The 25026-nt window shown below is 53.2% G+C and overlaps 4 protein-coding genes across 4 annotated transcripts; 2 read left to right on the forward strand and 2 right to left on the reverse strand.

Annotated features, from left to right (window-relative positions):
- Positions 1-1480: 1480 nt before the first annotated feature.
- Positions 1481-5416, forward strand: ETH_00013060 (uncharacterized protein; the record flags this gene model as incomplete). The annotated part of the gene is given in 3 exon segments (XM_013372538.1): positions 1481-4990; positions 5008-5077; positions 5253-5416. The coding sequence occupies 3 exon segments, from the start codon at positions 1481-1483 to the stop codon at positions 5414-5416; spliced, it is 3744 nt and encodes a 1247-aa protein (XP_013227992.1).
- Positions 5417-6594: 1178 nt separating this feature from the next.
- On the forward strand, positions 6595-9444 carry ETH_00013065 (uncharacterized protein; the record flags this gene model as incomplete). The annotated part of the gene is made up of 6 exons (XM_013372539.1): positions 6595-6909; positions 7027-7460; positions 7654-7851; positions 8320-8458; positions 8783-9262; positions 9394-9444. 6 exons carry the CDS (start codon positions 6595-6597, stop codon positions 9442-9444), a joined length of 1617 nt encoding a protein of 538 aa, XP_013227993.1.
- Positions 9445-10615: 1171 nt separating this feature from the next.
- Positions 10616-13192, reverse strand: ETH_00013070 (major ampullate spidroin 2, putative; the record flags this gene model as incomplete). The annotated part of the gene is made up of 4 exons (XM_013372540.1): positions 10616-11635; positions 12059-12227; positions 12829-12962; positions 13094-13192. 4 exons carry the CDS (start codon positions 13190-13192, stop codon positions 10616-10618), a joined length of 1422 nt encoding a protein of 473 aa, XP_013227994.1.
- Positions 13193-16516: 3324 nt separating this feature from the next.
- ETH_00013075 (uncharacterized protein) lies at positions 16517-24821 on the reverse strand (the record flags this gene model as incomplete). The annotated part of the gene is made up of 4 exons (XM_013372541.1): positions 16517-19674; positions 19916-20320; positions 20572-20710; positions 20838-24821. The coding sequence occupies 4 exons, from the start codon at positions 24819-24821 to the stop codon at positions 16517-16519; spliced, it is 7686 nt and encodes a 2561-aa protein (XP_013227995.1).
- Positions 24822-25026: the final 205 nt, after the last annotated feature.

Raw genomic sequence — 25026 nt, forward strand, 5'->3', positions numbered from 1 at the left:
CTGCAAAGCATTTCAATTAGCTTGTTCAACGGCCTCAAGGAACTCGCAGTATCCGCACAAGTGAAAAGTCGCATCATCTCTTGATGTCGTCACTGAAGAACTGCGCGAATAGCTACTTCGCACTCTGCATAAGAATCATATTTTCTATACAGCTTGAGACACTCTAGAAGGCTTTCCATACAGAAGTCCGTAGCACTCCAAGTATATTAATCAAAGCAGACCAAGATCGAATCCCGTGGAATTGGATGTAGGGAAATTCTAGAAACGCAAATGGATCTTGATCTCTTGACTGGAGTGCAAATCACCTTCAGTCGCAGAACATTCACCTCCAGAGAGACTGCAGCATCGAAGGAGGGTCATATGCACCAAGATTTCACCTTTGAACAACCTTCGCTGATCGTTTACTAGGCACTTCGCTCCAAAACCCACAAGTTTAGCATTTACAGCTCTCTGTGATACTTTATATATTCCCAACATTTGAGTGCAAAGCCGTACAACATACTTCCATGGGATCAGGCCTTTTGATTGCTGAAGAAGTGCACCTGTTAGAGTACAGCAGCTGGACAATGAAAAACAATGACCTCGACTTCCCCCCAACTAAATCACACTTTGTCGGCGTCTGTTTCGGGAAACAAATAGTGCAGCCGTACTCGCTACGGCAAAGGATCCCGACCATGCCAAACAGTAATTTACAGTGCGCCTAGTGGAGGCGCGCTTTGCGTATGCGAGCGTCGTTTTCACTGTGCACTGGCAACAGGCGAAGTCTGTTCAGTAAGCATTGCTGGCGTGTTGCTGGGACTACTTGTTCTTCCACTACTCTGAAACCGCTTTCAAACAAGCGACGGGAGCAGTTAAGGCCGTCGATAGCAGCTAGCTCACGCCATATCACAAGAGACTCAAAAAGGCCGTTCTTGTACCGTAAGCTCCAACAACACTACCCACGCCCTACTCTGTACGCCGTTACTCGTCCAACGTCGAAAGAAAAGATGGATTCAGTAAGGAACAAAAGAATATTCAAAACAACTCCGACTGGCTTTCAGTACAACATGATTTCTTGCACTATGCAGAGTAGTTTATCGCAGCCCCAAAGCTACCGTAAACATACGGGTCATGAAGGCTCCATCTACTACTTCTCTTCGAAGCAGTTTTCTTCCTCTACCGTGTTTTCTTCCGCAGTTATCTGGTGTTATACTCAGCTTCCGCTTTTCTCGTGGAGCTGAACTCCATGCCAACACGGAGAACGGGCCGCTGCCGACCAGCAACTGGATCAAAAGCCACCACCAGCCTAGCCAGAGCAGCAACAGGAATCACCTTTTTTCCCAGCCTTCAGAACACAGGACCAGACTTTCTACTCAACCGAATTCAAACAATACGAAAGAACAGATAATAATGGATGGAGGGAAAGCCTTCGGCACAACGAGGCTGACAGGCAACTAGTAGCTCCAAGGGGGACTCGTTTACGCAGAAGGCTGCAAACTCAATGAAGCAGAGGGAGGCGCACCACCATCAGCAGGATAGCGAGAAGTGCCACCACCAGCAGCAGGACCACCTGGGGCGAAAGCAAGTGGAGACGCAAGAAACGGGAGAGGGACGACGGCATAATCTCGAGGATCAACCAGAGATTCCAGAGGGCGCGACAGCATCGTTGCTGCAGTATAGCGGCTGTCCATCAGCAGCAGCAGCAGGAAGTTCCTCTGCTCACCGCAGTGAAGACACACCCAGGGGTTGTCCTACAGAAGTGGTAAGTTTGAGCCATGGAACCCTACTTATCTGGGCTCCTGCTGGCTCAGAGTCAGCTGGGCCAACTTCTGCAGTAGCTGAAGCGGAGTCACAGTCATACCCCAGTAGAGCGATCGGGAAGCCTTGTGCTGACGCTGGCTACTCTCCCTCGGCCCCACATTGTTTCGTCCCTCTGAGGCCAGGCGCCGCGCTGAACCTCTCTTCAGTTCTGCAGCAGCAGCTTATGCGTCAGCAGCAACATCATGCCCGCGTAAGCAGCACAACAATCGTGCGGCAGGTGCTTCTGGCTGAAGAGAGAAGAGCAGCTTTCTTCGCCCCTCAGCGGCTGCCTTTGATCCTGTACCTATCTTCCTACCTTATCCCAGCAAAACAGCGGCAGAATCGGATTCAAAATGAGCAGATTATGGGTAAGAAGATTTGGTCTAACGGGAAACCCCATGTCAAAGGTGCCTTATCGAGCTCGGCTGCCACCCAAGCAACACCAGAAGCGGCTGCAGCGAGTACAGAAGTAATTGACGCTGCTTTTCTGGCTTCATTGCTTTGGGCTGTCGCGTCATGGTTCTCCCGACTGGCAGAGCTAGTGCCAGTATCAGCTGAAGCGGCCACTGCTGCTCTAGGTCTTTGTACGACCACTTCTGCACGAGCTGCTGCTTTAGCGGCCGCCGATGGCTGCAGTGAGGCTACAGCTGTGCCTTCTGCTGCGAGCGCTACTCTGCAGCTGTATGATCAGCCATGTGCTGTTCCTGCTCAGTCGCTGGCCGCTGGAGCTGTTTGCCTTCAAGGCGGCATATCTCCTCGTCTCGCAGCGCTTAGGGCTGTAGCCTACTGGTGCTGTTGCTGTACGCTGGCGGAACAGGAAGCCACACACGAGATGCAGCGGAAACTGTCGCGAAAGCAGCAGAGGCAGCAAAATGAGTCGGCCTCTTCAGGCAGTGGTAGCACAGAGGCACTTCTGGAAAACAGTAACAGCAGCAGCACGACCCTTCTGCGCCAGCTGCATCAGGAGTGCAGTGAATCCTTCGCTCAGCTCCTTTTGCAGCAGAGAGAGGCACAGCAGCACCTGGCGGAGAGGCAGGGCATCGAAATGGAAGCTGCGTGCGCTTTGAGGGAAAAGCAAGAGCAGGCACTGCAGGCAGCGGTAGCTGCCCGCGCAGAGTCAGGTGAAGACCCAGAAGATGTAAACGAAACAGCCGTAGTTGCGGCCGCTGCTGCGCTTACAGGTTGCGAAAAAGGCCTGCAGGAGTTGGTGCAGCAGCACTTGAGCGAGTGCGAGCTGCTCGACAGACACTGGAAGCACGAGCAGCAGCTGCTTCGCCAGCAGCAGCTACGCATGTTCAAGGACGTTGCTGCAGACCTTTATCTGCTGCAACACGGCTCTGCTGCGTTGTTTGGGGCAGCTCGGCAAGGGCTCGTGCTGCCTCCGCTTCCTTCTTCAGATGAAACCGATACATGGGCCTTCAGCTGGCAGCAGCAGGAACAGCCGCAGGAGCACCAACTACATGGCCAGCATGAGCAGCGTAGTTGGCGGCAGGTGGGAGAAGCTGCGCGCCAACTCTTTAAAAAGGGCGGTAGCAGCTATAGTCTGGAGGGATTTTCGCTGCACACTACCCCTGTCTGTAAGGATTTTACAGTAGTTGCTGCCGGTGTGGCAGACGCAGTAGCAGAAGAGCAGCTTTACAACGTGGACTCAGGAGCAGCACGCCCAAAGACAGCAGCAGGCCCTGTGGCTTCCATTCTTGGTCTCGTTGGCGCAGCGGCTTCTGGCCGGTATAACGGTTTGCAACAGCAACAAAAGCACCAACAGAAGCGAAATGTAGCTCACACTGTACACAAGGGCGAGGCCATTGAGGAGGGCCATTCAGCTCAAGTGCAACTGAAGGAACAGCAACAGCAGAAGCAACAAACCCAGCAGGGTTCTACTTCCGATTTAAATGCAAGCGTGCTACAACCTCAGCAGAGTAAACCACGTCAGCGACAGCTGGCGGCGGCAGCTGCTGCTCACCAAGGTCCCGTTTTCGACATGCCCCGTCTGCTGCAGGGTATCACTGGTAGCGCGTTGCCGCCGCAGCAGCGCCGTATTGCAGCCCTACAGCAGCAGCACCAGCAAAGCAAATTTCCTCGGCACCTTGGGGGAGTGCAAGAGCATGCGCAGTTGAGGCTGATCATTGGGGCTCAGCAGCGACGGACGTTCTGGCTACATGTTTGCACAGGCGTGCTGGCAGATTTCTTTCCCTCCAAAGTTGCTTCCGCTTCTCCAGTGCAGCAACAATCACGGCACGGGGATGGCAGCTTTTCTTGTGCAGGGCAGTGGCTGTCAATGCTAGGGCGAGGCGATGCCAGCCTTTACGAAGGACCTGCAGAGGGCTGGGCCGGGGGATTTACTTCGTACTGCTATAGGAACGTGCGAGACATGCGCGTTAGCCCGCACTCCTACTTTTCAGGCGGCACGGGCAGGCTGAGCTGTGGGGAGCCATCGAGCAGGGAGCGGCCTGAGGGTCCTTTCGACCACTTGTTCGCTGCCCTGGAGCGTGGGCCCCAGGCTTCTCTTTCGGGGGCAGTCTTGCCAACTGGGCCGGCACTGCAGGAAAGTTCTGCATGTATTCGGGCTAGGAATGATGCCCCTGATTTGTTGTTGCCTTCGCTAGAGGAGCAGAAGCGATTACTGAGAGCGGCTGTGGACGCAGTGAGACCCTCTAGCGTGAGCCATAACGGCCACCAGCGGCTGCTGCTGCAGCAGGGGGAAGTATTCGTGTCGCGCCATGTAGCTGGGCTACGTCCACAAATTTGCTTTCATCTAGTTGCGTCGGCCAGGCAGGATGAAGATGAACCCCAAACGCCGTCCGCAGTGGCACCGTTTGGAGAGACGCCGGTGCGGCAGCATAGCCTTCGCAGAGCCAACAGCTATGAAGATGAAATTGACTCACTCAGCGCACCTTTGTGCCAAGGGCTTCGACAAATACTGCGGTTGTGTGAAGCGCATGCTGTTGAGGCGCTTCTGTTGCCCTTATTGTTGCTAGAGACAGAGGCATCCGCCAGTTGTCTGCCTTTCGTGCTGCTGCAGCGCAGGATGCTGGCTGCGTTGCGGTGCATAGTAGCAGAGCTTCGATCCATCGCACTCTCACCACTTAGCTCCAGCAACTGCTGCTCCTCCGATATGTCGGTCGACTGTTTGAGGCATATCGTACTGTTGCTGCCGCCTATGCAGCAGCAGCAGGAAGGATCTATGCACATGAGCCTCCTGGTCCAGGCAGCTGTAAATTTTCTAAGGAACTCTGCGTGCTGCTGCTAGTACTGGAGCGGCTTTTCAAAGTTCCTGAGAATAAGGTAGAGAGAGGCGGTGAGCTAAACTGCAGCATATCCAGCTCCCCACTGCCAAACTTTGAGGCTACCTTCTTAGCGAACTTGTCCGAGCGCGGGCACAAGAAGCTCTGCCATTTCTCTACACAGCGCAGACTCCGCACAGCGGGACGATTAACCCTACCGTACCTGTTTTGTGCCTTTCACTTTTCGAGGGGCCAATGCCACAGAGGCAGGCGGACTTCACCCTCTGAACGACGTCCTCACAACTCTCATTCAGTTAGATGCTAATGATAACCCGCTTGGAGCAGCTCCATTGGAGCCTTCAGAACTAAGTGGAAACCGTGTAACGGTAGAAGTGAGCGAACTGGGTGGTTGACCGGCGAAGGGAGAGTGGAGAGCCGGATTAAAATTCATGATATTCACAGGGCATGCGTGAGAATCCAAATTTGAGTCTACGCAAAACTGGCTTGCCACAGGGAAAGGGCGACAAGCGAGCGTCCTTATAGAGTTGCAAGCGTTGCGCCATCGGGTGACTCCGTGTGCATGGTACGTCTGCATTCGCTGCACCGTTGTCGAGCAAAGTCACTTTGAATTGCTTTCATGGCACTAGACAGACACTGTAAAGAAATTATCTGGGTTGAAGACTCGGTGCCACTCTACTGCTTTGCGAATGCGCTTCTATGTGGGAGCTACCAGCAACTGGAAACCAGCGTACAAGGGGAGAAAACAGATTAGAACAAGCACTGAGGCTTTTATTTGAACTAGACTGCACAGTGCAGGCTTCGTTATGGAAAATTCTCAGATCGACCAAGTCAAAGACACGATCCCCAGTGTTACCTGGCAGACACAAACGGGGGCCTTGTCTTGCAGCATGCCCTGCCGCTAACACCCCTTTGTTTCGTTTTGGCGAACTGTTTTAATTGTCGTTCATTTTAATGATGACTGCTAGCTCAAGTGATTTCCGTACAGGCAGCATAACCGTTCGTCGGGTCGTCGTTTGGAAACCAGTTGTTGGCAGCATCGAGCGGTATCGGCGCTTTCCCCGCGCCGATGCCATCACAACTTCTTCCCATTCTCATTCTTGCGTGTGGACGGATATACCGAAGTGATCTTCCGGCTCACTGATGCTGCACTCAAGGTTTTGGCAACATCATAGCCCATACTGGCTTTGTACCATAGGGAAGGACTCGTACCGAGATCTGCCTGCTGGGAATGCGCACAATGCGACTAAATGCAGCGGCGAACCGTTCAAAGTAGCCTCACTCATTGCTTCGAAAACTCTAAGCAGGTGGTTCAAGAGTCACTGTGCTGCGTATTGCAAGTTCAGCCAAACCTGTGACCGGATGCAATGGCTACTTCTGCAGGCGCGCCCAAGGCCTACGAGACGTCCCATTTGCGTTTACTAGAGCTACTTCTCCCCTTACACCTCACCTATTTGGCGCTCCATTTGGATGGCAGATGGATTCAGTAGGGATTTGAACGGATACACAACGCCGAGGGCTCTAAAGCTGATCAACTTTTTATTTATCTCGTGAGCGAATCTCTATCTATCAGATGGATGACACGGCCCCAACAGCCCAGTACTGGGATTTGGTGCACGGCAGGGGCCGCGTCGCCTACTTTATCTCAACCCGTTCTTTACAAAAAATACTTAAGCCGATTTTGAGGCTGAGCGCGACGGACGCAGCAGCGCAGGTATTGCTGGAAGGCGCACATACTGCTGCCTTAACGGTGCATGCCCCACGCAACAGCACGTCGCAGCGGCAAGCTCCAAAAGAACAACAGAAGCGATGTCGGCGTATCGCGCAGTCGCTAGCCCCAGTGTCCCACACGCTTCTTGAGTTGATGTGTGGCTCGCGTCCAACGCATGTATGGCTGCTCTCCTGCCCCTTTCCGCTTGCCATAGAAAAATACGCTCTGATGGCAAGCACTACACTGGAGATTTAGCGTGTGCATTTGCTGTAATTGCTACTGTCTCCTTTTCAGGTGCGTCTGCTGCACACGTGCGCAGTGTCGGGGTACGTGGGGGTCGACACCTCGCAGCGTGCGTTGCATTTGGCGCGGGAAGCCTGCAAACTGCAAACGTTTACTGCAGCGGCCCAGAGCAGCAGAAAATTAGTATCAACGGCACCAAAAACATCTGCAACAGAACCTGCAGCGGCAGCAGCCGCAAAGTGCGTTCATGAGGGCCTTGGAAGTTGCATGCTGTTGAGTCACGACTGTCGGATGTTGAGTGAAGAGCTGCCACTGCTTCAGTCTCGGTTCATTTTGCTTGTCGCTGGGTTAGACGACATTATCGCCCGCAGCACGACTGACAACACAGATTCCCGAGGACCCTGTGATGAGGCCGTACTCCAAGTGCTACACTCTGCGGCATTCGCTTTGCCTGTAGGAGGCACGTTGCTGCTCATAGAGCCAACGTGAGCTCTTGCGTCCTGTGGAGTTCGGGGTTCCACGCAACTATGGCGTCCCTGTTGTGTTATTCCCCATGATTTCTGCTTTTTGCTTTATCATGATATCTTGTAAGCCCTCACGCCATCAGGCCAGTTCGTGTAAGGATGTGGGTGCGATTTAACCTCGAGTTCTCTCTGTTCCGCTGTTTTGCTCTATCAGAAAACACTGCCCCGAGTTGCTTCTAAGCCTCTACAAAGCGCTGCAACACCCCGTGTTCTGCTGCCGTCTGCTGCTATGCGAGAGAGCGGAGCTGGTTGGGCCCTCCCGTGATGTTCTGTTACTCCGCCTCCGAAGACACGCAGATGCTTCGAGGTGTATTCGAGCTCTTGAGCATCTGCACGCCAGCGACATTGCTAGGTAGGCGCGGTGAACCATTTTTAAGCCAGGCCTCTCTCTCTGTGTGGCTCTGTGCTCTTCTGCGCTTTTGTCGCTCCATTTGCCTTTATCTTGTGTAGGCATTTCTCTGTGTCAGAGGCCTGCATCGCCTGTCTGACTCTTTTTATGCCTCCGGTTGTTGTCCCTCATTGGCTGTTCCATCGGTTGCCCTGCACTTCTCCCTTTTTCTCCATTTTGCTATCCGTTGCTGGGTGTTTTTCCAAAACTGTCTTGCGTACCTTCTGCTTTTGACCGTACTGTTCGCTGTATTGTTTCGAGTGTCGCTGCTCCCACTGTGTTTGATACTTATGATCGTTCCCGTACGGACGGTCTGTTTCTTTAGCGGAACAGTCTCACTATTAGGGAATGTCCCCACCGGACCCTTATTTCTGTGTACTTCGTCTGGCTGTGTGTCTCCCACTTTTCTGTCGCTCTTTGTCGGCCCTACAGACTAGCTGTAAGGAAGCCCTTTCGCTGCAACCTCCGTGGAGCTCTGGAGGCGCCGCAGGCAGTACAGCAAGCAGTGCCTCTGTGTTATCGCCTGTCGCTTATCCAACAAGCGGAAGAGATGGCATTTCTTCTCCTACAGGTCCGGTCAAATACAAACCCCTCTCGTTTTGGGGGATTGAATTGTAGCTTGTTTCTTCTGCAACATATTGTCCTTTTTAGGCCTTTGTATTGTCCGTCGCCTTGTTAACGGACTCATGCCAAAGCATATTCTTTTATGCTCCTTGCCTTCGTCTCTGACAGTTCTTCTATGTATTCCTTTCCGCCACTCCCTGGAACTCAAGTTGCTCGCCGCCGTGTAGCTGTGAATGCTCATGTAAGCCGCTGGCATTTCGTGTTCTTTTTGTTGCGAGATCATGGGCCAAGCAAAAATAGCTTCCACAGTGGGTGGCGCGGCTGCCTTCAGGCATGTAGAGAAGGCAACTTCCTCGCGACAACGAAGCTGCTTGGTTTGGGGGCAGACGTAAACCGCAGCAGCAATGGCAGCATCAGTGAGCCACCTCTCCATGCAGCAATAGCTGCAGGGGCTCCCGATCTGGTAAACTTGCTGATCCGCCATGGAGCGCAACCAACCGAGAGCACCCAGGGCGATACTGCTTCTCTTGCTGCTGAATTGCTGCTACAGGAGGCGGTTGATGCAGGCCTCTGTCTTCCTGAGGATTTAGGCTGTGCAAGCAGCAGCGGCACAGTAGCGGCGGGAAACGCTCACAAGGAAGCAGCTGTCCAAAGAAGCATCCGAGTACTTTCTTGGGTGGAAGGCGAGATATGCAAGCTTAGTGGTGGGCCTCCCTGTGGCTGCTGCTGCACGGGAGAAGACTTCTTGCAGGCAGCAGCGGGGGTACCACCTGTCCCGTCCCTTATTTGGCCATTCGAGGACCCCTTAGAAGTACGCAGACTCTGCAGCTGTTATTGTAGGCTACGCCGCCGTTGCTGCTTCAGCAGGTGTGCTGTCGGCAGCGCCAGGTTGTTGCCGCTGCTGCTCACATTTTTAGCTGGGCGTTGCTGTCTGTGCTGCAGGCTGCGCTGGGAGCGCACGCTGCAGCAACTGACGAAACTACAATGTCCTAGAGCACGCGTCGGTGAGGCGTGCCACCACTGCGGCAGACGCTGCAGTAGCTAGTTCTGTGCTGCAGCGGCAGGCACCGCCTATCTTCTCTGTCAGCTCCACTAATCTGCACAAGCTGAGCAAGCAGCAACTACTGTTTGAACTATGAGCCCCCAAATCTCGGCTGTACGTAGACCTGGGGAACAGTGAAGGCTGATATAGGGCTCCACTAGAAAATCGAAAAGAACTCCGCAACGATTCAGAGTTCTTAAGTCCTTAGCGTTGAACCCGTCACTGCGGGCTGCCCTACCTCTGTAACAGTTGCTGATACTAAATGCTTCCCTTGCAAAGATGCACTGCTATGCTGCTAAACACATCCATTCCTGACCACCCACAGGACAAGCGAACCACCTAACACATTTGAAGCTGCTAAACTAAAAGGTGACTTCGGAACCGCTCCGGCGTCGGCATCGCCATTCTTACGACCTTAATATTCACTTCACGTAGCGTTTCCGTCATATCTCCTAGATAAGCTGATATGCTTCTTGCAAAACACACGTACCCAAGCAAGGTGACGGGATGCACAAAGCGGGTCTACTGCAGCAAACTCGGCTGCGGCTACTGTAGCAGCCATTGCTGCTGTCGCCGCTGTTTCAGCGTACGCGGCAGCACCAAACGTCAAGCTCCAATTCGATTCACGCCGCCCACACAGGGTCAGTTTCACTATAGCTTTCCCAACCCGCTGTTCTTTTGTTTTCGCCTGTAGCACAGGTGGTACTGCTTTGAGATCTGCTGTATTCGCAGAAGCAGCTGTTGACATACTGGACCATTCAATATGGCAAAGGGTTCGCAACTTCGCCTACGGGGGCTCCTTGTTTAGAGCCCCTCACCAAACAGATGAATTGAAGGTATTCGCCGTGAAAGAAGGCCCTCCTGCCCCTGCCCATCCGCTGCGCCACACGTCCAAAGCAATTACACGCAGGGAAAGCTGCGATGTGGCATACAGAGCGAGCCAGTCTAGAGATATGCGCAAATGCAACCGTGGGAGTAATACAACCGCCAATACAGAGCATCACAACACCTATGGAAGCCGAGCCGAGCAGATGCGGAACACATGACCAGACTGACCATTCAAAGCAAAATTACGTACTAAGGCAACGGATAGGTACGGCCACCAACTGTGGTCATGAATAATTACGGCAGAGGAAATATGCTACGTAAGCGGCAATGAGCTGAAGCCCACTTGGATTGATTCATCGAGGCGAAGGGATTGGAAGACGTGACTGCTGACCCGAGAGGAGCCCCCACGGGTGTCCCGAAAGGTGTCGACTGCTGTTGTACTGCCGGTGGCCTGTATGCTTGCTGCATGCCCATTGCCTGTTGCGGCGGCTGCATTGGTTGTTGAAGCTGCGACTGCTGCAGAGGCTGTTGTTGAAATGGACTTCCCCCAAAGTGGGATCCCTGTAATGAAGCAAATGGATTGGATGGCCTTGCTGCCGGTTGCTGGGGGCCCCGCATGCTCGCAAAGGGGTTTCGCTGTTGTGGCTGCTGCTGCGGCGGCAATTGCTGTACTTGAAGCAAATGACTTGGCTGCTGGTGCTGCTGCAACATGGAATTCTGGTGCTGCTGCTGTTGCAACATCAACTGTGGAGAACGATTTGGTAGAGCCCCTCCCATGCCAAAGGGCTGCGGCTGCGGCTGCTGCTGCATGCCAAACAATGAGCTATTTGGCTGCTGAATCGGTTGCATCTGTGGCATCATGGGCTGCTGCAGCATGTGCTGCTGCGGCTGGACACCTCCGGGCGCCCTCCATTGTTGTGACGGATCTATTAGTGAGCCAAGAGGCCCTCCTTGCTGAGGCATTTGCATCTGCTGCAAGCCTGGTGCCATAAGACTTTGTGGCGCTTGTCCTTGCCTCCACATACTAGCGTTCTGCTGTTGATGCTGTTGCGGCTGCTGCTGTGGTTGCTGCCCGTGAGGCGCAGGTGCCATACCCATGCCTGCAAGCCCTCCCATACCTGGAAGAGCATTTTGCTGGCAGCCTTGTGGGGCCCCTGTGTCTGCTGCGCTCGTCCAAAGGTTGCTACTCGGCTGTGGCCAGCCAGATGAGACGAAATCCTCCTGGGGGGCACCGCCCTTTCGTCTGCTGCTACTTTTCTCTGCGCGGGATCCTCGTGGCCTCGACGCAGCCCAGGTAGCCCGTGGCGGAGAGTCCTACAGAAAAGCAGAAAAATCAATTACGCTCGGCTACACTTCGCCTAAGCGTTAATCCTAAGCGTTAATGTGCATACAAATGCACAGAGAAATGTACAAATCCATGTGCACGTGCACGTATATTTGTAAAAAGCGTCTGCGTGTCTGCTAGCTGCACTCTAAATGTGTGAACGTCTAATTGTGCTGGTCTGTTTGAGCAATGGGACTGTGCCATGCACAAGCCGATGCAAACACACAAGTGCACAACAAAAATCATATAGGGAGTTCTGCAGCCGCAGGCATGGATGGAGACGCACAGGGTAGATGAAAGTAAGAGAACAAGGCCCCACAGACACAACGATGCCGAAACACACATGGCACAGAGACGCAGGAAGAGATGGCGTAAGCAGATCCAGTGCTGCAGCAGATGAGACTGATGCATACATCACTCATGTCAGGGGATTCGCTCGACGAGGATGGTGTTTCCCTTCTTCTGGAATGGCCGCGGCCGTGGCGCCTTCTTCTATCAGGGGCCCTCGCTGAAGAGGATGAGCGGCGATGAGACCTACTGCTACCTCCGCCGCTATCACGGGTGCTACTGCTACTGTTGCCCCTACAGCGGAACCACAAAGCTCAGAAAAAAACAGAGGCGCAAAATCAGGCAGAAGTACACGCAACTACACAGAGACACACGGCAGAGCCAACAGCAGCGACACACGTATATATACACTTAACGAGAAGTGGACGAGGACAACGAAACGCATGGCTGCAGGACGAAACGAGACGTGGGAGCAAAATATGGAGTGTGGAACCGAAAAACTTGAAAGGTGCATGGAGGCCACGCGAATAAACAAAGCGGGAAAGCGGAAATAAACAGGAACTCTCCCTGTCCCCTGAATTCTAAAGCACTAGGCGCATCTAATGATTTCGTACTCTCCCCTCTCATTCCATGTATGTTTGTCTTTCTGCCCATGTGGGCCTTCGTATCTATCCCCTTCTGTCCGTACACATTTACCAACCTCCCTGCCACCGCTTGCCTGGTCTCCGTGTGTTATCCGACTCTCCTCCTCTGCAACTGCACTCCTCTAACGTGTCCAGTGCTATCTCTAGACCTGTAACCGTGAGTGCCAATATCTGGACCTCCCCGTCTCAATTCCCTCACAGCCTATTTAAATATCCCCGCACTCACTCCCACTTGTATGCCCTAGACTCACCCAAATTTATTCAACATTTTCTGAACTTCGAAAGCTGTGAATCTGTCTGTCCCAATCTTCTTTGCCGAGCTCTTCCCAGAGCTACAGCCCGCGCAAAGAAATTCATAACGCTGGAGATCCACTGAACAGACTCCCTGAGTAGCCGAAGAGAGCAGGCAGCAGACAATACACATTTTCACGCGACCACACGGATAAAGAAACAGTGCATACTTCCGTGGCGCTCGAAACTGCAAAAACACTAGCGGCGGAACAAGCAGTATATTACCCCTCTGCCGCAAATAGCGCACTGATCGTGGCTGTTGGCGAGAAAGTAAAGCTTTTCAAGATTGACGGCATCTTCATATTCCGTCTTGCTGAGACCCATCTCAGCCGCTGAGGCTGAACTGAACCCCATTTCCAGTTCCTGATATAGCCTTTTCCGCTTCCGCTTCTCTGAGTCCCGCTGATTTGCCTAAGGCTTTTGAGGCTACTGTCAATGAATGTGCTGGCGGGGGTAGGGAGCAACACTATCCCTCAGTTCGGCCACTGCAGCCCCCCGCCAGCCGCTGCAGCCCCACGTTTGCTGCTGTTGCACGTGATGAAATTGTTGCAGCAGGTGTCGATGCCTATTGCTGCCTCCCCGTTCCAGGCGCTGCTGCAACCAGGAATGCCCCTGTTGTTGCTCGGATAAGCTCTGCTTTTCCCCAGCTGCTCCTTCTGCTGCTAGTGTCCACGCTTTTTCTGAATCTGTCTCAGTTGTTATTGCTGTTTCTACGCCCGTCGCTCCTTAGCAGCCGTGACTCCTGCGTGATGGTGAGGCTGCCGTACCGAAACGTCCAGGCCCCGAAAGAGCAGCTTGCTTCTGCTCCTCAGCTCAAATCTGGCGCGGTTTCGCTGAAAGCGGTTGCCCACAGACGCAGTGGAAGTGCACCAGAGGGGTCCAGGAGCTGCTGCTTGCAGCAGTGGCGCCCGGCACGGGCTGAGGGAGGCCGTGCTGCTCCTTAGGGCCGCAGCGAGATAAACACAGTTGAAAGAAAATATGAGGAACTGAGAATCCGCCTTACAAAGATAGCAGACAAAAGGAAAGCCGCCAGTAGACGGACTAGCGGCTGAGGCTGTTCAGATGGCAAGCTAGACGCCCAAAGTGGAGGGACCTGGAATGAAAAAATCCCTTTGCTCTCAAATAAGGGTAACAAAAAAAGGAATCTAGTTCAGGTTGAGGCTACTCTTCCCGCTCCCGCCTATCCTGCCGTTACTCCTACCGCTCTGGCTCCAGAAATAAAGGGCTGTAGAGAAAGGGCTGTGCTGCACTTCTTCTCTTTCTGTCCATACTCTTTGGCTTCAGTTCCAGAATAAACAAGTTTGCACTATGCGATTAGGCCTATCGATGAGTCCGCCAGATGAAGCGCTAAACGGCACACAAAACCGCTAACAAAGCGGCTGCGACTTTGCGCAACGACGCCAACAGCAGCAGCGGTAGCATCTACTGCTGCAGCTAGAGCTGCAACAACAGCAGAGAACGGCGTGTTGAGTGTTTAAACCCCCCGAAGAACTAACAAAACAAACGAAATGGCACAGGATTTTACGTTGAGAGAAATGTCTGGTGCGGGCCGGTGGGCTGTCTTCATTGCCGCGCTCTACTACGGCCCGTGAACAGCACTTTTTCCAGCTGTGAAACTTATTTCTATTATAAATAGACTTTGCTTCACGTCGGACCGAAACATGGTCTCCAGTTGCAGGATATGTTGGGGAAACGGTTGTTCTCGCGGGTGGTGCTTTCGTTTCCAGACACTCCATTAGATGGGATACAGAGTTTCGCTTCACACCTTCAGGTGACTAATCGGGTGTGCACGTAGGACTACCAGTTACTTTGTGATAAAATACAGGATCTAGTTGAGGAAGAAAGCAAAGATGTTGGTAGGTGCTGAATGTGAAGTCGTTGCAACTCCAATTAAGAGATTGTGGGGACACTAGTAAGCGTGAAGATCGTAGTGCGGAGTCCCTTCCCAGTAAGCGCCGTGCCTTTTGCTAAGGAATATGAAATGAGAAAGTAGGTGGGTCGTGGGGGGCGTCTAGCTCAAATGGTAGGGCGCTCGCTTAGCATGCGAGAGGTAGAGGGATCGATACCCTCGTCGTCCATCAATCTTCCTCGCGCTTTCGTGTTGTTGACTAGCATAGCGGTTTCACGTTATTGGCTATCCACAGAGCAGCACCGCGTGTCTGGATACTTTTCCGAAGGCCTGAGGCTGCACGTCTCTGCACGAGGAGGCTGAGGCAGCGCGTGCGTGTGCTTTGTTAGTTGCAGCGCTTGTCTACGTGCTGAATACTACAGGGGTACGACAGAGCGTGCGTGGGATAGTATGCAGGGTATTTTCTCACTTCGAAGAATACATTTTTAGAGGCACGCGTGGAGAAAGTATGAAATCTACAAGAACAAATACATGAAAGCGATTTCACCCAGACGTTTGTAGACCCGCAGGCATCACTCGGATACGCGAACTACGGAACACCCTGGGAATTGCGCAGATTGTTGAAGCCACTGTAACAATCCAAAGTGCATCTATGGGTTGAGGGGCATATGGTGCATTCCCGTAAGTTGTATTCACTGTAACAATGCAAAGTGCATCTACAGGTTGAGGGGCATATGGTACATAAACGTAAAATGACATCTGCGCTGCGTGCACGTCTCGGATCGAGAGGTGCAGTGTAGGCCCCTGACGACTTTTGTTACATTTTCATTCCGAAAACTGGGAGAGAGAACTGCAAAAATGAATTTTTCGACAGGAAACAACATTTCCACGAAGGAACCATGTGAATGCATCTAGATGTACTGTATGCAAGTAGACGTCCTTCTTCGCCTTCGTTGTACATAGACTTGCGGTGCATGCCTTTGCGCATTCACCGAGACTAGGGAATTAAAATTTGAGGCTCCTCACAAGGAGAATCTGTTCTCCTTTGCAACCGTTTGCTTGCTTCTTTTTGAACAAAACTTATTCTTTTAAATGAGTTGACGTTGTACATACACAGTGCTGGGCCTCCAATACGAATATGACTACATAATTCATACAGATACACTTATATGAATAAATATGTACAGGTATTCATGTGAGAGTTCCCATGCATGCATACGTGTACAGCTATGTTCATATATGTACGCGGATGTACGTAATATGCATTTTGCGCACTCAGCATCCAAACGTATATATCCATTATGTGCTGACATAGGTATGCTTTGGCAAGCGTGTAGGGGCGCAGTGATGCATATAGGTGTCCCACACGCAAATAAGCACAAAACACTTTAGAAAATAAGCTTGGCTCTGTGTAGAGAGTTAAATATTTAAAAAAGACTACAGGGACCTCCCTGCTAAACTTTACGAGGGTAATACCCCCGCAGAAAACAGAAAAATGTTCCCTTACCAATGTGACGAACTCCTGTTGCTACTGGTCCTATTCACCCACATGCTTTTTCTCCTGCTACAAATATTGCGGCTCCTGCAGCAGTAGTTTTGCACAGTAGCAGCGCTGGCGCTTCTTGAGCCTCCCCAAATCGAATGATTCCATGAATGCAGCTGCTGCTCTCGATCTGGCCACCAGAACCACCATGTACGGCCAAATTTTGCAGCATGCACTGTTGCCGCTACTAATAACACGCAGCGCGACGAAGAGGACCACATCTTCACCTGCATGCGTCCTGACCGGACTTCGCTACTTAGCGCCCGCTTTCAGTGCCACTGTTGTTGCTACTAGTGCCGATTCTGTTGCTGCTACTGCTACTCCAGGAGCGTTTAGATTGTCTGGATGACATGCACTTCTTTGCAGCCCTCAGAGAGGCAGAAGGCCACGAGAGAGGCCACCTTGGCCGCAGCAGCACAGTCATGCCCTCATCTAGAAGGTGATCCCTGCTTTTCATGGTGCTACTGCTGCTGCTCGAGACAGCAGCGGGAGCTGCAGAGTACGGCCTGACGGGGACAGTGTACTTAACTCCGCAAGGGACACAAGATCCCCATGGATAATGGGAAACACTGTGGGAAGCTGTCGGCTCGGGCTGCGTCGCACCCTCTGTTCTTGTCTTAGCAGTTGCTGCTGTTGCGAGATTTGCACTGCTGACGGGGCTCCTGTTGCTGTTTTTCCAACGGGCCGTCCCATCGGGGTCACAGGCCCAGAAAGGCTTACAGTAGGAAGCGGCAGCAGCTGCTGCATCCTTTTCGGCGCGAACAGAGCGGGGACTCTGAGCCCGTAAAGCTCCCAAAGGATCTTTACCAGATTCACACAAGGTTCCAGGAGAAGCGCCGTATGGGGCCTCTGCGTGCCTCTGTAAAAGCACTCCTGGAGGAAGCTCCGGCAGCTCCGCAGCCCTTGCCTCATCCTGGAGCTGTAAAAAGCTCGCGAAAGCTTGCGTGCTGCAAATTTCTTGAACCAAAGGGTCTGCTTCTTTGGGCAACCCGTGTCCCCTTGACCTGCTTGCATGGGCAGAGGCTTCCTTGCCTTTAAAAGGGCCCCCACGAGCCCCAACTGTAAGCCCCTCACGTCGACATCCTGTGAAAGTGTTGCAACCCCTCAGCAACTCCACAAAAAAACGGAGGAAAGCCTCCCGAACTGCTGCGTCTGCTGCTGCGTCCGCCTGCTTTTGCTGGACTCGCTGCTGCTCCTCCTGCCGCTGCTGGCAGCACGTGTCAATAGCCAGGGAAGAGCTCCAATCACCGAAAAACCCAAGTGGGTTTTCTGCTGAATCCAGAGGGTGAATTTGGGGCAGTGCGCATACAGTGCTTGCCTGTTTCAGTGCAGCAATACGAAGCGCATTGGCTGCTGCTGCCATATCTGTTTCTTCTTTTTCCGTTGCAGCCTCTGCCTGCGAAGAAGGCGAATGCTGTGCTTTGGAAATACATCCGCCGTTGCCACTGCTGGGGGCAGCAGCAACTGGTGTAGTAGCACGCACGTCCTGAGTGCCAGTGTTGACAGCTGATAAAGTCAACGTGTCGCCTTCCTCAGAAGACTCAAAGGAAACTCCTGAAAACTCACGCCACACAGGGAGCAAGTTACTACTCGATTCTGTCGCTGCAGAAGCCACTGCAGCGGCGCCGTCATACACTCCTGCTGCAGCAATGAATGTCGCTGGCGCTGAGGAGATCGCAGTGCCGGGGCCCCATAGCTCATCTCTGTCGCTGGCCGCCGATAACGCTGCTGCAGCTGTAGACGGTGCAGTGACGCCCCTTGCTGGAGCAGCTGAGGGCCTTGTTCCTGTGCCCCAAGCTTTACTTCGTTCAAAAACTTCACTACTGCTTCTGCATTGCCGCTGCCACAAAAGCGACACTCCCCTCCGCCCCCGATTGCTAGGTATCGCTGGCCGTTGTTTCTGTTCCAGCAGCGACAATGATTGTCGTTCCAGCAGGGGCCGATGCTGGTGCCCTTGTGAAACAATAGCCTCAGCAGATTCTGCTTCACTCGAAGCAGCAAGCTTTGTTGTGGGTGAAACCCCTGTAGCTGTAATGGGCACGAAATTGTCTGATTTCTGAAAGTAATCCTGCTCCTGTTGCTTTTGTTGCTGCTCCTCATGCTTTAGTTTGTGGTGCAGCTCTTCCTGTGGTTGCTTTGGTTGCTCCTGTTTTAGTGTATGGGGCTCCATCTGCTTCAGTCGTTCCAGCTGCTCTAACTGCAGTTGCTTTGGATGTTCTTGTTGCACTTCTTGTAACTTCTCCTGCCACGCATTCTGCCGTTGTTTTGATTCCTTTGACCGCATCCATGTGGTTACATCAGCAGCGGCAGCCGCAGCCTTCGCTCCAGCAGGAACAGATGAATAACGGAGAAGTGCAGGCTGCCCCGGTCCTCCGCGCCCCGTTGCTACTGTCGCTGCTGACGCAGCAGCGGCAGCTGCTGCTGCAGCATCCGTTATTTCTGCACCAGCGGCGGACGGCCGCTGCCCCCACAGCCTCCAGAGCCAGTTGTCTCTCCTGTGCTGTTGTTGCTGCTGCAGTTGCAGCTTGGCGGGCTGTGGTAAGTGTTGCAGCTGCACTTGCAAGCCATGTTGCTGCTGCAGCTGCTGCTGCTCCGTCTTTCCGGGGGGCAAGAGATTCAAGAACCGAAAAACAGACAGCAGAGCTCCACTGTGAGTGCGCGAGGGTCCACCTCTCTGGCTTGCATTACTGTTGCTGTTCCTGCAGCTGCCAGCACCTGCAGTCCCCGCGATACCAGCGGTTCCGGCGGCACCGAAGCTAGTGCTGCTCAAGCCCCTTCCATAAGGGCTAAGCAACAGCCGTTGCTGCTGTTGGTTGGTACTGCTTGTGCGCAAAAGCTGCAGAGGGTCACCCTTTGTTGCGCCTTGAAGTTGATGCATGGCTGTTGCTGACGCACGTAAGCTGCTGGCACCATTCACATTACCAGAACCACTACTAGCACGACGTGCGCTGTATGCTGCTGCTTTTTGTGCGGTGTGGGCAGCAATGCTCTCTCGCAACAACAGCCAATTGGAGGGAAGGAATGCAGGAATCTGCGGTTGCTGCTGTTGTCTCCTTTTTTTGTGCTGCTTCTGCTGGTGACGCTGTAACATCTTCCGCTGCTGGCTGGTCAAGTTCTCGTCTACTATTGCTGCTGCTGCAGCCGCTGCTGCTGCAGCCGCAACTAAATCTCCACAAAGTAGAGGTACAAGGCTCGAGATGAGCTGCCCTAGCATGGCTATTGGCAGAGGGGGGAGTCCCCAAGGCGCAGCTCCAGGTGCTGCTGCTGTTGCTGCTGCTTCCGCTGCTGTAGCTGCTGCTGCTACGGTGGCGGAAGGTCCCAGTAACTCGCGCTGCTGCGAGTCCTCCGCTGCTGTCGCGAACGCAACGTGAGAGAGGGAGACAGAGCAATTGTCCAGGTCTACCAAATAAACGCCTGCAACAGCAGCGGCACCAATATGTCAAAAGCAAGTCAACAAAGCCTCTTCATTAGACTTTGTTGCTCACTTAAGGACGGCAGAAATAGCAGTGGCAATGCGATGAAACAAGGTACTAGCAGCAAGAAAATTCCAGCGGCAAACGCTGCAACTTCAACAGTTCGTTCTGGTTACGATGCCGAGTCACAAGGCATCCAGCAACAGCACCGCTTAAAAAGATTAAAAATCTGCGGGACGAACCAAGAGGAAAGCTATCCAAAGACTGAGCAAACATATTGATGGCGTATAGCATGTTGCCAGACACGGTATTCGTGCAGTTGCCGTTGTAGTTACTGCTGGTGCTGTTCGTTCCTGCTGTTGCCGTTGCTGCACTCGTTGCGGCTGCTGAAAAATCAGGAAGCGTGCACACATAAACTGCGGGTGGTGCTGGTCTCCCTCTGGGAGCGCCACCGCGCCTCCGGTAATTGCTGCTGCTGCTGGTACTCTTTCCTGGTGGCTGCAGCAGCTCAACCGTGGCTTCCTGCCTTTCCTGCTGTGGTGTCAGCATGCCCACGCAGAAGGGGAGCGGCATGGAAACGAAATGTACCAGAGGAGCCGGAAGCAGCGGGACAAAAACTTGTGAGTACCTTAGAGGATACATCAAGGCTGCAAACAACGCCAAATAATAACAGCAAAAGCAGCAAATAATGCAAAATTGCAAAGGAAAGAACTAAAACGGTAAAAATGGAATTTTCGAGCAGTCACAGCCACCGTTGTGACGCTGCTATTGCTGCTGCCCTCGCTGAATCATTGGACTCTCGTGTAGTGTTGGACAGACGCCTGCTTGCTGCACCCGCATAAACACTATATATTACCATCCAGTCTTCGCCGTTGCTGCTATCATTGTCATAGCTGACCTGTGAGTGCGCACGGAAGCAGGCTTAGTCGGTTGACAGATGCGGAGAGCATGACAATTTGCTTCTCGCAGAGCAACAAAAGCAAAATTAATAACAGCAATTCCAGGGGAAAACATTTTAGAAGATCCACAAGGGGAAGCTGCAACACGCAAGACACAAGAAACACAGGCCATACCTAAGTTAGCGGTCACGCCACATCAACTGCAGCTGCGGCAGCAACAGATCCATCAAGAACAGCTGTCACAATAGATGCAACAGCAACTTACTTGCAGCAGCGGCAAGCTTCCAGGTGAGGGCAGCGCGAAATGGAGGGCACGCGCCGATGATAGTGAAACGGAAATCTTCAGCTTGTTGCAGGAACAGCCGTCGTTTTTTCTAAGCTTGCTGTTGCCATTCCTTCTCGTAAAAGCATTAGTGCAGCTGCTGTTATCGCTGTACAAGTTATGAAATTGCTGTAGCGGCAGCACCTGCCATATGTGCGCCGCCACTGGAGCTGGCGTTTCAGCCACCAGCCTTTCCGCTTGTTGCTGCAGATACAGCAAAGGTGAAGCCAGTAAGAGCTGTTGCTGGACGTACTGCTGCTTCTGCAGTACGATGCGGCCCCCAGAAGCGCATGCAGTAGTTTGGCAGAGTGCAGCGTATGAAGTGTACGTGCACCACAGCCACTCATGAAAAGCCCCAAAGAAGGGAAGCTCAGATAGTATGCAGAATGCTCTCTCCACATACAACAGAGGTGGCTTACTGCAACAGGAGTCTGCCACAGCATCTGCAGGCCTTGCATCTGTAATTCGTGTTCCTGCAGCTGATTCTTCCCCCTCCACCTTTTCCACTTCTCGCTGCGCTTCACCTTCTGGCTTCCTTGCAGTTTCATCAGGAGCCTCTGCATGTGCTGCAGGGGTGCATTTGCTGCCCCCATTGACAGGACTGCAGCTGTTGTTGTTAGGCATCTCCATAGCTACGAGTTCGAAAAAACGGAGGCAGTGTCCATACAAACGACGGCCCTGAAAGTCCGTCAAGACGAAAACAGAAGACGTCGGAGAATGCACTCGCAACAGAGATGCGCAGGGGCACCCACCCCAGTCGCACATGCATCTTGGATTGCATGCAGGTGCTGTTCCCGCTGTTGTGGTTGTCGCTGATGGGGCTGTTGCTGCTGTCTGCGGGACCTCAGTTTGTGATACTGCAAGCGTTGTCTCTGAGGCCAGTGCGGCTGCTGTTGGTGCCGCTTGTACTGGTGAGCTCAGCAGGTCCTGTAAGGCATCCGGGTAGTATGAATGCCAAGGAGATCTGCACAGCGGTGCTGCAGCAACCAGTCGTTGCTGCTGCGGCTTCAGCAGCGTGCAGAGACAGCCGCTGCTGAGAGGGAGCACATGCGCTGCACCCTTAGGGAAACAGAATAGTTCTGCTGCGGGAGGGACCTCCGGTGGCAGCCACGAAGCGTCAGAGCCTCCCTCTTCTGGTGTACATGCCCCAGCCCATGCTGTTGCGGACTCTTCTGCACTTTCTGCCTTTGGCGATTCCCTTGGTGCTTCTGCTCTCTCCGCCTCCACCTCTCGCACAATTACGATCTTGGGCTTGCCCTCGCGTGTGACGGCTACATCGAAGCTCGGGATGTAACCACAGCTCCAGCAGCCTTGCATGCTCCTCGAGGTCCCTTTGTAAGAGCTGCTGCTGCCCCAGTTGCTGTTGTTGCTGTTGTTGCAGGAGTCGACGCTGCGGACTCTGCAACAGACAATAGCAGACGAGTGTTGCTTTGACCTACGCTCAGCCTCCGGATTCTCTTCAGCCGCTGCTGCAGCTGCTGGTGCATCTGCTGCGCCGGTTGCTGTCTTGACGTTCGCTGTTGGGCTTGCTGCTGGTTTTGTTTCAGATGTCGTAACATCACCAGCATCTGCTCCTCTGGTAGCCGTGAGGGTCTCGCTTCCAGCCTCAGGCCAACTTGTGCTGCGACGTCTTGTCAGCTCCTTACTGCAAAAAAGATGTGTATCGCTGATGCTACGCTTGCTGCAGCCGCTAAAGCAACTGTTGCACCTGCAGCTCCTTCGCTGCATCGTTTTTGTCCTTAAATGTGAGCAAGAGACCTTTGATTCTCCTTCCGCATTTACTGCATCGATGTGCGCAGCATACACCTTCCCTTTGTGATTGCTACTGCCTCTGCTTGCGCTTCTGCTGCAGGAATCTACCTGCTTTCTGCAGCAGCTGCGAATGCAGTAACTGCGGCTTCTGCTGCTGCTGCTACTTTTTCCGTACGTGCTACTGCTCCCTATAGCCTGTTGTGTCAATGATGCGTTACTGTTGCTGCCGTAGTTTGCGGCAGCAGCAGAGGGAGCCCATGCGCATCCTTGTGAAACGCTGCACAAACTGTGCACTCTGCTGGAGCCGCAGCTGTGCACTCTACTCGAGCTGCAGACAGAGCTAGAGCAGCAGCGGCTGCTATTACTTCTGCTCTTATTACTGTCAATGCTCGTTCTGCTGCCACAACTGTTGCTCCTCGGAGGAACAATGCCTTTGGGAAACAGGCAGGGGACGTTCTTACCGGTGCAGCACCACCAGACGCGAGGCTGCAGCAGATCGTCGATGCTGCCGTAGCTGCTGCTTCTACCACTGCTGCTCAGCTGTGTACCTTCATTCGTGTTTTCTGCTGGGCTTAGTTCCTCCTGCTGTTGATGCTGTTTGTCTGGCAGAGGCTCCTGGCTAGTAGAAGCCTCCGACTTCTCTCCAGCAGCAGGAACAGCGGCCGCAGCGGCAGTACACGCCACATCTCTGGATTGCTGAAAGGTGTTAGCGTCGCAACAGCAGCTGCTGAGCTTCTGCTTCTGCTGTTCGCAGTAATCGCCGACACAGCAATCCAAGACAGGCCTAGCTGTTGAAGGCCCGAGAATCAGAAAGGCCTCAACAAGGGAAGGCATGCAACGAATACGGCGGGAAAATTGTTGGTAGGACCGTCGCCGTTGTCGCTGCTGGTCTTCGCCCTGTTGCACGTGCGGCTGCTTCTCCTCATGAACCTTCTTTGGAGGCTGTTTTTCACCCTGTTGCTGCTGCTGTTGCTTGTTGCCTGTCGCATCGATCGGTTGCAACAACGGCACATCTTGCTGCTGTGTCACTTGTCTTCTCGGTAACTCTGACGCCCTTCGTTGCTGCTGCTGAGGCTTCTCCCCTTGTTCCGCTTCGCGTTTCGACTGCTGCTGCTGCTTCCGTAGCTGTTGTTGTAGCTGTCCCTGTAGTTCCAGCTGCTGTCTCTGACATCTTTCCACAAGCCCCTCAAAAATTTGTTTTCTGGCGCCCCAGCCGTCGCTGCGGCCCCCAGGAACCCCTCGGAATTTAGATGAGTCTCCCCAGCTGCACCATTCCAAAAATGCATTAGTAACTGCTCCAACAGAGTCGCCCAACCCGCTGGACTCACAGCCCTCCGTAACAGCCTTCTCCGAAGAGTCCCCGGGAGCCTCTTTTTGGGGTTCCTTTGAAGGGGTATTGGGGTGGAGCCTGCATGCCGCTTCAGCCTCCAAAGAGCACTTTTCAGATGAGTTCCTTGGGATATCCGAAGGGAGCCCCAAGCATGTTTCTTCGAAGGATTTAGCAGGAGACCCTCTAGGCGGTTTCGCTGAGGCCTCTTCTGGTGGGGCCCCTGGTAAGTCCTCAGGAGACTTTGTTTGGTTATCTACTGGGGACAATGAAGGAGAATGCCACACCTTAATGCTTGCGTAGGGGGCCCAGGGGCCGCCTATTGCCGCCGCGCTTAGGGGGAGTGGGCAAGATACGGGTGAATCTGTGGAATTTCTTCTAGACGCGACTGGAGAAAAATTACTGGGGTCCTCCATGTACAGGCCGATTGCATCATCCACTTTTGCCCCACTGACTGCACCATTGACTACCTCAGCTATTACTGCTTCTTCAGCAGCTTTTGCTGCATCTGTACCTGCCGGTGCTGCTACACTCACTTCTCCACGCTCAACACTGGGCGCATCTTCAGGAGTTGTCATAGCAGCATCCGTCGCAAATGTTGCAGGCAAGGTAGCAGTCTTAATTCTTACTTCGGGTGTTGCTGGTGCTGAGGGAGTGTCTGCTGCTGTTCTACCCATGGGGAATGGACTTGGTGTCGCTCTTTCACCCGTTGCCGCTGCTTCTCCTGTAGGAGTGATACAAGTCGTATTACCATCAACCGCTGTTATATTTGCTGCAGTCGATGTTGCAGCAACAGTACGCGGGTCGGAGCAGCTATGTCGCGCGGAACCCAAACAGCCAGCCTGCATCTTCTGCGTATGCTGATGCTGCTGCTTGGTGCTGCAGTTGCTGCTGTGGCATTGATGCTATGCAGAGCTACAGCCAGAACTCTACAAAGCAGACAGATGCCCCCGCACCAGAAGTCTCTGCCGCTGCCACATGAGGCACTATGAGACGCTAGTGGCGCCACTACAAAGGGAACACACAGGAGTCTCCATAAATATAGGGCTTCAA

This window comes from Eimeria tenella, genomic scaffold (assembly GCF_000499545.2).
Source record: "Eimeria tenella Houghton genomic scaffold, Eth_scaff10, whole genome shotgun sequence".
Classification (NCBI taxonomy): Eukaryota; Apicomplexa; class Conoidasida; order Eucoccidiorida; family Eimeriidae; genus Eimeria; species Eimeria tenella.